The sequence below is a fragment of the Egretta garzetta genome, unplaced genomic scaffold, assembly GCF_000687185.1.
Source record: "Egretta garzetta isolate BGI_Z169 unplaced genomic scaffold, ASM68718v1 scaffold85, whole genome shotgun sequence".
Lineage (NCBI taxonomy): Eukaryota > Metazoa > Chordata > Aves > Pelecaniformes > Ardeidae > Egretta > Egretta garzetta.
This window is the reverse complement of record NW_009259718.1, coordinates 3410532-3421749: the sequence shown is the minus strand read 5'-3', so window position 1 is coordinate 3421749 and position 11218 is coordinate 3410532. Positions and strand designations below refer to the sequence as shown.

At 58.2% G+C, this 11218-nt stretch overlaps 1 protein-coding gene across 6 annotated transcripts; it reads left to right on the top strand.

Moving 5' to 3' along the window:
• The first annotated feature begins 6 nt into the window (after positions 1–6).
• IFFO1 (intermediate filament family orphan 1) lies at positions 7–10143 on the top strand. Of its 6 annotated transcripts, none has more exons than XM_035894532.1 (10): positions 7–257; positions 5382–5442; positions 5534–5629; positions 5888–6028; positions 6481–6489; positions 6940–7124; positions 7610–7718; positions 8452–8544; positions 8755–8885; positions 9457–9559. In XM_035894532.1, exons 1-10 carry the CDS (start codon positions 58–60, stop codon positions 9557–9559), a joined length of 1128 nt encoding a protein of 375 aa, XP_035750425.1. In that variant the 5' UTR covers positions 7–57. The 6 variants fall into 6 exon arrangements, with proteins under 6 accessions (XP_035750425.1, XP_035750423.1, XP_035750428.1 ...); XM_035894530.1 differs by having other exon boundaries at positions 7610–7730; positions 8455–8544; XM_035894529.1 differs by having other exon boundaries at positions 58–257; positions 7610–7730; positions 9457–10143.
• The last annotated feature ends 1075 nt before the right edge of the window (positions 10144–11218 follow it).

Genomic DNA, 11218 nt, shown 5'->3' with positions numbered 1-11218 from the left:
TGCCGCCCCGGCGCCCCCGCCCAGCCGCCTCCTCCCTTCCCGGCCGCCTCCCGCTTCATGCCCGGAACCATCTGGTCCTTCTCGCAAGCCCGGCGGCTGGGCCCGGGGCCGGAGACCACCCTGGTGCAGGGACCGGGGGTCTCCTGGGTCCACCCGGACGGGGTGGGCGTGCAGATCGACACCATCACCCCGGAGATCCGGGCCCTCTACAACGTGCTGGCCAAGGTGAAGAGGGAGCGGGACGAGTACAAGCGCAGGTGAGAAGGGGCGGCGGGAGCCAGGGGCCCCAGCTCCATCCCCTCGAGGGACCGAAACCGTCGCCGGGGAGGCTGCAGGGCTTTACCCGGTGGGCGCCGGTGCGGGAGAAGCAGTCGGGAGGGTTGAGGTCAAGGGGAGCAGCAGCCCTGGCCTAACTTCCCGGGAGTGTGGGCTCCAGGCAGCATGAGGTGGGGTTGTAAGGCAAAAACACGGACCCCTGAAAGCGTTCGTAGACGCCTGGGTCTCCTCGCTTGCCTCCTGGTGTTTGAACTCCCTTGGGATGCTCACTCAGCCTTTTCCTGTCTTGTCAACCTGGCATGAGGGACTAGAAATGCCTTTCCAAGTGGGGAAGAAATAACGTGACTCCAGGAGCTGGCGTTTCAAAGGGGAGGGGATCTGGAAACAGGAAGGAGGAGCAGCTGGAAAGTAGGTGAGGAAGGTGAGCAGGTTTGGGTTGGAAAAGGCTGCTGGGAGGAGGAGAAGGAGGAGGAGGGCTCTCTGGATACCTAGGAAGGTGCAGACAAGCCCCTTGGTGGAACAGCTGGCTCCGCCGGGCCCGTACCCTCCCCAAGTGCTCTCCCAGACGGTGCCTCAGCAGCAGCGAGTTGTGTGGGAGCACCCCACTCCTCTGGGGCTTTCCTCCCGACCCAAAATAGCTGTGGCTTGGCATGTGCCTCAGAGAAGGGCGAAGCAGAATGCAGAGCTAATCTCTTGGCCGGTTCTTCTTTCCTGTGCGGGGCGGCCGCTGCTCTCACATTGCCCCGGCAGCGCTTTTGTTTCAAGCCAGTTTCAGAGGTTGCTCCCAGATCCGCACGTAAGATGAGATCAGGCAGCGGGTGGGCTGGTGTCGCCAGGTCAGGGTGCAGGGCCGGGCAAGACCATCACTGGCGACTGACGCCACCTGAGCGACTGATTCTTTTTCAGAAGAAAAGTCGCTTTATGGTGCTTTAGAAGCCATTAGAAAGTAACTGATGACGTACCCAAAGGAGTGAAACGGTGTGCTCTACCCACGGGACCAGTGCTGCTGACCTGTGCTTCACAGCCCTGGGCTCTGGTGCCAAGATTAGGGATGGGGATCCAAGATGACACCTTATGTTTTTGGCTTTATAAGGCTTTGGCTGAGCAGGCTTGCCTGTCGGATGCTCCAAAGGCATCGAGCAAGGCACATGGAAAGGAAGAGTTGGCATCTCTTCTCTCCCACCGATCGCTGCGTATACCTAAGGCTTTTTATTATTAAGCCGGGGATCGGGCTGCTTCCCCAGGGGCAGGCAGCTCTCCTGCCCTTGAGTTTTCACATCAGATAGTGGGGAGCTGGAGACACCGTTTTGGCCCAGAGGGCTCGAGTTGCTTAAAGCGGTGCAGCTGGAGAGAGGGGACTGAGTTGAGTTTGTCAGTGCTGCTGAAACTTTGGGAGAAAGGAGAGCTTTTTTGGGATCATCCCTCTCTGGCAGGCGGGTTTTGGGGAAGACTGGGGGGTAGGGGTAGTGTGACGGACGAAGCAGGGACGATGGGGATGGGCAGGGGGGCACCACAAGCTGCCGCGGGCCAATGTTGTTGGCGGGATCTATTTTTGGACTGTGTTACCAGGGGCTGGGGGGAAGCAGACCCCACCCCTAGACCCTTTCCAGCACCGGGACCTTTCTGACAGTGCAGCCAGGTCCTGAACAAGGGAATGGGACCGGAGGATCCCATTTCTGCACCCTTCCCCATGCTAAAGGGTTGGCGCCGACATCCCCCAGGAGCAGATACCACCCCCCTGCCACAGCGGGCTCTGATCTGTCGTGGGGACAGTGTGGCCGGCATCATCCCTTTGCCACCTGCCTGAGGGCAGAGGGAAGAGACCGTGTTAACACGGGACTTCCCGGTCCTCTGCCCCATGGCTTGGGTGCTTGAGCTTGTGCTTTCTTCAGGGCAGGGTTGCCACCGTGCAGCCCACAGCACTCGGAGCGGTGCAGCAGGAGGGAGCTTCTCTCTGGGTATGCAGGGCCTGAAATTCAAGCCTGGGATCTAGGAGGGGGATGGGGGCAATAGGCAGGGATGAGAAGAGGTGCAGCGGCAGCAGCAGGAAAGAGGCTCGTGGGAGCCACGCTTGGGAAGGGCGGACTGAGGCTAGGTGGTCTGGAGAGGGGGAAAGGGTGCCTGTGAGTATCATACAGAGCCACCAAGCACTGGGAATCCAAGTATCTCATTGGGTTTCTGCTGCCCACTGCATTTGGATTCCCAAGTAGTTTTCGTCCTGGATGCTGCAAGCACGTGCTGGAGATACAGGGTGAGTAATATTATGGCACAGCATGTAAGGATGACAAAATGGTTTGGGCTGGAAGGGACCTTTAAAGATCGTCTAGTCCAGCCCCCCTGCCGTAGGCAGGAACATCTTTCACTGGATCAGGTTGCTCAAAGCCCCATCCAACCTTACCCTGAACGCTTCCAGGGATGGGGCATCCACCACTTCTCTGAGCAACCTGCTCCTGTGTCTCACCACTCTCATCATAAAAAATGTCTTCCTTATCTCCAATCTAAACCTACCCTCTTTCAGTTGAAAACTATTGCCCCTTGCCTGTCACTACAGGCCCTGGTAAAAAGTCTCTCTCCATCTCCCTTTATACATTGAAGGGCTGCAAGAAGGCCTTTTGTTGTTGTAATTGCCCTCCAAGGAGGTGAGCCAGGGTGTAGGGTATTAAGGTGAAGCTCAAACGTGGCAAGAGGGGGAAACGTGCAGCTCCGTGCCCCGAGCAGCCCGAAGGGTGCCCCGCAGCACCAGCACGTGCTAACTGTGCAGCATAGGGTAAGGCACCACAGGGCCTTTTGCAGTGAACAGGATTTTCAAAGATATGGGGGGTTGCTTACTTTGCTAAGTGAACTTCTCGAGGGGAAACGCCTGGTGGGGGATGCTGTAGGGACAGCACCGCATCCCGTCACGTCCCTGGCTTCGGGAGGGCTGGCCTGTAGGTGGCAAGGAGGTGGCTGGTTCTGTCTGCTGCCGGGACCCTCCTGCCCTCGCTCTCTGCCTTCTCCCTCCATTTCAGCCTTCGGTGGGTTGCCTCGCGGCGGTGCAGGAAGGGTCCATGTCTCCCCTTGGCGTGCGCCGGTGGCCATGGGGTTGTGTGGGGCAGCCTTGCTTCCAGCCGGCAGCGACCTGGCAGCGGCCACCGGCCACGCTGGGCTGCGGGTGCAGTGCCGCAGGCAGGTTATTATTAGGAGTGGTGCATTGCAGGAGGGAGCCGGGAAGAAGGAGCCAGGCGGGAGGCGAGCGGGAGAGGTTCATAACGGATGGGCGTGCGGATTTGTCGCTTGCGGGGCGAATCGCTGTTGCCTCCCGCCTTTAAATCAGTGTTTATCTAATCTGCGCTCATCTTCCACAGCATTGGTGTGAAATGAATTCTTCCAAGGATTTGCAGCTGTGGTTTACTTCCCCAGTAAGTCCGGGCTATGTAGCGACCCGGAGGGAGGCGGGGACCAAAAAAGACAGGAAGTGCCACGCCGAGAAAGATGCTGAAATTTTTTTCTTAGGGTGGAAAGCGTTTTTCTCCCCGGGGAGGGAGGCCTTGTTTGAACAGTTCCCATATAAGGGCAATTCTACCTTCTCCTACTTTCTACCTTCTCTCTACTTTCTCCTTCCCTCTCTCTTTGTCTCCCTCTTCCCCCAAAAGGATGGGAACTCCCTTTGACTCCCCTTCTGTAGCTGCGGTGTGGAGCCAACACCACCATGAGAACTGCACACTTTGTCCTTGTTTGAGTAAGAAGCAGTGTTGGCAGCCTTAAGAGCTTAGAAATTCATAAGCCAGGACTCTCCCATGTCATCAGATTGTCCTGATACCCTGAGATACCACGTGTGGGGGCTTTTCATACGCTTCCTGGTCTCATAGACCTTAGGATTCATTTTTCAGACTTGGTGTGAGTAAGCAAGAGGAGAGATTTTTCACGTCCTTATGCAGGGTCGCAGTGCTTGCTGTGTTGGTGCTTGCAAGCATTAAATAGAAACCCGATATCGCAGCACCAGGCAGGGTCCATCTCTGGTTGCTTTCCCAGAGAAATCCTGCTTTCTCGGAGAAATCTGGCTCTCCCAGAAGAGCCAGGAGCTGGGTAAGAATGCAGCAGCCCTGCCCTGTGCCGCACCGCAGCGCGTGCCAACCTGTCTGCTCTATGGTATAGTCATTTAGCAAAGAGCAGTACAGCCTGGTGGCCTCCCAACAGACCGTGGACTGGGCCAACACCGCAGCGTGGCCCAAGATGATGATCTCATGCAGCAAAATGTAATATTTGCTAGGCGATGTGTCTTTGTATAGCAAGGCTGGACACCTTGCGGCTCAGCCTTTTGCAAAGCTGCAGAGCCTAATACAGTACCTACTGGCCAACCTGGCATAAGTTGGGACAATCCATCCTGCTTCCTTGTAGGATGAAACGATCTTCTTTAATCCAACCTGTTAATGTAGCAGTACAGCTGAGGAGACTTCTGCTCCTTCCCGGGTAGCGTGGCCCAGCGCAGGGCAGCCCTCCACTTTGGTGCAGGCGGAAGAGCAGCCCTTCATGCTGGCGCACATCATGGCCACGCACGCTGTAACATGGTTTGGTATTAGGTTGGGTTTTGTGCTCCAGGACAGCCTGAACTGCGACACTGCAGGCACACAAATGTGGTCCACAAAGACGATGCAGACGGGGGCGATTCTACAATGCCTGCAAGCCTGTTATTGACTGTTGGAGCTGAACATAGTGTGACCCAAGGCCAAGGGGCTCAGGGGCGGATGGAGAAGCCAGTGGGCTGTGTCGGGCCATGGGCCAGTCCCAGCATGGCAGGGTGTGCAGTGCAGCTGCTACATGGAGCCTGCGGTTGGTGTCCCCAGCTCCCCCCCGTCGTGGGGCAGGCGGCTGTCGGCCAGCCCACAGTGGGGACAGGGGAGAGCATGGTGGGGCAGGGTTCTTGGCTGGTGGGCTGACAGGCGTTTGGCAGCTGCCGTTGTCTGGAAAGAAGCGGCGATGCATTCCTGGGCACGTTCTCCTTCCCACCCTGGTGCCGTCATCACCCCCTCTCGGATAGCTTTGGGGTGAGCAGCTGCCACTCCCTCCTCTCCGGCAGCCAGCGAGGCGAGGCTGGTGGGATCTGACCAGCGTGTTTGTCTCTCTAGATGGGAAGAGGAGTACACGGTGCGTGTCCAGCTTCAGGACCGGGTGACTGAGCTGCAGGAGGTGAGCATCGCTGTCATCCCCGCCCCCTTCCTCAGCACCCCAGCTGCCCCGTGCTGACGCTGATTTGCACATCTCCCTCTACCCGGGGCAGGAAGCCCAGGAGGCTGAAGCCTGTCAAGAGGAGCTGGCCATGAAGGTGGAGCAGCTCAAGGCAGAGCTTGTTGTCTTCAAGGGACTGATGAGCAATGTGAGTCCCTCGCCCCTCTCCAACCCAGCAGCAGTGTCGTACCCGAGCGGTGGGGCTTGCGTAGAAAAGCAGTTCCTTGGTGGGGCACATCCAGCACAGAGGTGGTCTGGCAGGGTTGGTCCAGGGTGCAGTGCTCAGAGTGGGGATGCAGATGCAGTCCTGCAGCACGGGGGGGGACGGACATGGGGGCTCTGATTGCCGTTTGCCTTGCCTCATCTTCCTCCCTTCTTCCCCCATCCTGCGGCATTGTGGGTTCAGAACATCACAGAGCTGGACACCAAGATCCAGGAGAAGGCCATGAAGGTGGACATGGACATCTGCCGGCGTATCGACATCACTGCCAAGCTGTGCGACGTGGCGCAGCAGCGGAACTGTGAGGACATGATCAAGATGTTTCAGGTGAGAAGCGCCTGCTACTGCCCCAGGCTCAGCTACTGGCTCTGGGGAAGAGAGTTCCCGAAGGAGGTAGAAGAGACAGCACCAGCCCCCTGCTAGGGGAGACGCTTGGTCACCCTCACCCCCACTCCTTGCGGTCCCTTGCTCTCTGTCTCTCTCAGGAGGACCAGGCGAAAGGGCACGGAGAGGAGGTGGAAAGCTCCAGATGTCGCTTTAGGCATCAAGAGTCCCCTCAACCTCTCGCTGACCTGTTGCGTTTGGGCCCGGGGACCCCGCAGTGGTAGGGGAGCAGCTGCAGGAGGGAGACGAGTTGCTCGAGTGTCTGTCTCTAACTCCATCTCTCTCCTTCCCCTTCCCCTCTCCGTCATCTTCTCTCTGTCTCTCTTCTCTGTCTCTGTCTCTTTTCTCTTTCTGGATGTCACTGCCTTTCTGTCTCGCTTTCTTTGTCCCTACAGAAGCAACTGGTTAGTTCCATTCAGTTGGGAAAGTGTACAAATTTTGAACTTTCTGTAAATAAGTTTGGACTGTAAATATTGACATATTTCACCTTTTTCAGGCTCTGTCTCTTTTTTCCTGTTTCTGTCGCTGTGTTTCCCTGTCTCTGGACTGGGGTGGTGGGCGATTTTGAGTTTTTCTGCAGTAAAACCACATTGTTTTTTCTCATCAGATTCATAGATTCCATCTTTAGTTGCTTAGTTTTAATTTTAGAAAATGCTAAACCCATGTTTTATCCATTGCACCATCTTTAACCTGATCATAATGAGCCCGTCTTCTCTCTTTCTCTCTCGCTTTTCTCCTTCCTTTCTTTCTTTCTTTCTCTCTTCCCCCGCCTTTCTGTCCCTCCACCATTCCTTTCCCCTCCATCTCCTCCCAACTACCTGCTCCCGACCTCGGACCCGGCTTCGTTTCTGTAGTCTCTGCACTTGTCTCCCGTTAAGGTCCCAGCCTCGGTGGGGCGGAAGCGGGAGCGCAAGCAGGTCAGCGATGAAGACACCTCGCTGTCAGAGAGCGATGCCTCCCGAAAACCTGAAGAGGAAGAGGAGGACGAGACCACGGCCATGAGTATCAATGAGGAAATGCAGAGGATGCTGAACCAGCTGTGAGTGCAGCTGCTCCGCACCTCTGCCCACCGGCACTGAGCGAGGCTGTGGCACCAGGCTCCCCTTGGGTGCCCGGGATGGGGAGGGCAAGGGTGGGCTCTGGCTCCCCTTCCCAGGGGAGGGTGAGATGGGAGGTGCTGCCGCAGGGTACCTACACCCTGTGCTCTGCAGCGCGGTGGGACTGACCCCCCTGGCAGACCTGAGCCCACCTGTGCTGTGGGTGGGAGCTGGTCCAGCTCCCTTCCTCTTGACCCCTTTCTGCCTTTTGGGAAGTCCCTGCCTGAATTTGCTGGGGCTCCTGACCATAAAGCCAACCCCTTCCCCATCAACTGTTGGGCTTGGGCATGCTTGAGCTCACCCTGGCGAGACCTTCAAGAGCTGCAGCCCTGCCTGTGAGCAGGGGCAAGGCTTTCGGCACCAAAGTGGCCCCCTGCCTGCTGGGGTTTTCCTGCTGGGTGCTGACATGCTCTTCCCTTGCCCGCAGGAGGGAATATGACTTTGAGGATGACTGCGACAGCCTCACGTGGGAGGAGACAGAAGAAACACTGCTCCTCTGGGAGGATTTCTCCGGATACGCCATTGCAGCCGCAGAGGTGCAGGGGGAGGTAACGGTGGTGTCAGGTTCCCCCCCGAGGATCCAGCCCTGGGTTGGGATACTCGGTCCTGCCTGAGGCTGGGAACATGGTCCCTCAAAGACCAGACTTTAGCCCCTCCATCCCTTGGAGGCCTTTACAGATGCCTCCCCTTTATGCCCCATCTTCTCCATGTTGAATACGTTAATGCATCCTGGTGAAGGTCTCCTTACAAGACAGACTGGGGACCTGTAGCCTGAAAGATGTGCTGAGGGCATGGTCCACACACGTAGGGAGAGCCACAGCCCCCCCAGAAGAGAAGACCTCTTCTGGCTGGGCTGGTCTCTGGTTGTCCCTTGCTTGGGCTCTCCAGCCCACCTGCTCTTTGTGCAGCAGCACTGCTCAAACAGAGGCCTCACTATCTGGCCAAAGTCCTCCCCATCCCTCATCTTCGGCCCTCAGCAGTCCCCTGGGGATGTGTCATGCTTGAGAACGGTCTGTGCTCTCCAAAGCTTCTGTGCATTGCTGGGCTTGTTCTGAGCTGATGGGCTGACTACCCAGTGTGGCAAATCCTGGTTTTCTCTACCTCGTGTTGGCAGGACTGACTCGTGCCTTATTTATGCTACACCACTTATGTTTCTTCCTCTTTTCCCAGTGCTGCCAGTTCTTTCTCTGATTTCTCTCTCTCCTGCCTTTGGTTCCTCATGTTGGACACCTCCCTGCCTCTAAACATGCTGTCTGCTCTCCCCAACAGCAGGACGACAGCCTGGAGAAGGTGATCAAAGACACGGAGTCACTGTTCAAGAGCCGTGAGAAGGAGTACCAGGAAACCATCGACCAAATAGAGGTGGGAGGAGGAGGAAGGTGGGGAGGACATGGCGTAGAAGGGGGTGAAACAGGGGAGTGGGTCCTGGGGTGAGGGAGACACTGTTCTGGAGCAGGTAATTGGGAACAGGGGGCAGCAGCCTTGGGTTGCTCAGGGGCACCCTTGGCCGTGCCCCGTGCCTTGTGCCACACCGTGCCCTGGGCTCATCTCTGCACCATTTTCCTTGTGAAGCTGGAGCTGGCCACAGCCAAGAATGACATGAACCGGCACCTGCACGAGTACATGGAAATGTGCAGCATGAAGCGAGGCTTGGACGTGCAGATGGAGACTTGCCGGCGGCTCATCACCCAGTCTGGGGACAGGTGAGCCTCAGCGGGAGGGCCAGGCTACCCATGCTCTGGGCAAGGACTGGAGCCAGGGTGGTGGTGAGTGGGAGCTGAAGCAGGGGGTAGCACTCCTGCCCTGTCCTGGCACAGTGTGGAGAGAGGCTGGTGGACTCCTGGTGACCAACCTCCACGCAGGTCATGGTGCCACCTCTGCAGAAGGTGGGCTGTGCACAGGAGTCAGTTCTGGCGGGTGAAGCCGGACACCCCTGATGGAGCCGCTGTTGTGCAGGGACGTTGCATAGGTCCTCACAGGCATGCGGAGCCAGGGTGGCTCCAGGCTGGGTGGTGGGCTTTCATGTGCTCTGGGCAGGCTCCTCTGGCATCTCCCCCAGCCCTGCTTCATGCTCTGGACCTCTTGGCTGGTGTCCTGTGGGGCACCCTTCCCAGCACCCAGGGATTCCCACAGACCCATGCATGCTCCAGGGGAGCAAGAGGGGCACTTCAGCTTCTCTCCTCCTTGCTCTGGTGCCCCCTGCCCACACCAAACCAGGTCCTTTCCTTCCCCCTGGGTGGTGCTGTGACCGCAGCCCTTTACTCTTCTCCGCAGGAAGTCTCCTGCCTTCACCCCGGCCTCCAACAGCGAGTCGGCCCCGAATGAGGAGAGCGAGGAGTCCGACCGTGACCCCCCCAGTGATGCTTCCATCAGATAATGAGGGGAGGCCCCGCTCCCTCGGACCCCCTTCCTGGCACGGGGGTGCTTGAGCCGCGCCTGGGAGAGACTGTCAGGGACATGGAGCCGCTGGTAAACGTCTGTCGCCCGGGCTTGCTCCTGTTTTGGGGTGCTTGGCAGCTCCAGCACCCCCCCGCCACTGGATATCTTGCAAATGGGAATAGCTAGATAGAGCTGAGGGCCCTTGCCCAGGCCGCTCAGCCTCCAGCCCCTTCTCTATTCCCTTCCCCTGCTTTGGTTAAACCGCGGTTTGGGCAGGGAGGCTCCAAACCTGCCATGACGGCGTTCTCCAGGACCTGTCCCCAGGGGCCCCCAGACCCACCTCCTCCAGCCTCCGTCCTGGTACACTTGACCTGCCCCTTGCCCTCCCTGCACCACATGGAGCCAAACGAGAGCCGTACCTCCTTGCAAACTGGACCTGACACTGGTGCCAACTGGACCGAGCCCAGGGCTCTCTCTGTCCTTGCTGCTGGCTGGGCGCCTGGCTGGTCCCCACACTGCGCCGGGCACCCCGAGCCCCCCCGCCTCCTCCAGGGCAGGGGCCGAGTCCTGCTCACTGGGCACTTTGCTTTGCCGCACATCGATGGTGCGCTCGCGTCTGTGTTACGGGGGTGAGGGGTCATTAAATGGGACAGTTTCCTTTTCTACAGCTTTGCCAGGTGTGGGCTCTCCCTGCGCTGCTGTGGGCGCCACATGGCTTGAGGTGGGGGGGGCTCCTCCACCAGACCCCCCAGCCCACATCAGTGGGGGCCTCCTGTGGCACACTTCTGTCCCTTGGGTGTGCCAGATGGGACTGGCAGATGGCACAGTGGCAAGATCCCTGTTCTGGGGATCTCGATGGGTCATGTGTCGCACTGGTGCTGTGTGAGCAGTCTTGTTCTTAACCTGGAGCATCACCAATGCTGAGGCTGAGGGATTGGAAAAGAAGCTGAATATGGTTTGCAACTTGTGGACCTTCCTCTCCCAGCACCCAGTCTCCTTAGCCACACCAGAGCATCTCAGAGCATCTTCTCACCTGCCCTCAGTCCTGCATCCAACCTTGGCATAGCCACAGTGGGGGGGTTCCCCTGTCCCACCATCTCCTGTAGCATTGCCTGGCCGGCCATTGCACGTGCTCCCCCAGTGATGGGAGGCTGGGGCCCAGCAGGGTGGAAGGAGGGGGGTGAGCAGCCTTCTGAGAGGCAGCGTTTTGCAGGGCTGCCTGCTGAGCAATGGCACCAGGCTGCACAGCCAAGGCAGGCGAAGCGCAAAAGGTCTTGAAGGGAAGAGAAAGTAGCGGGCAGTAGAGTTTTTGGATCACCTCTAAGATTAGGCAAGGTAGATAGAGCAGAGGCTGAGGGATGCAGCAGTTTATCTCCACAGGTTTGGCTGGGGTAGCTTACACTGCTGCACACTTGAGCTGCGAGCACCGGCCCATCTGTGCACTGCGGTGCAGAGGGTTGGCGCTTGGGCAGGGTGAGGTCCTCTGGCTGTGCCTGCAAGACACATTATGGCATGTGTTGGTGTTTCAGCGTGGGCTCAGCTGGCTGGTTAGAGCCGGCGGGGAGACGAGGGCCTGCAAATGGCCGGCGACTTTAGCAGCAGAGAAAACTGCTGCTGGCACCGGGAAATGGCAGTGCCTCAGCCGATGGCCTGCTGT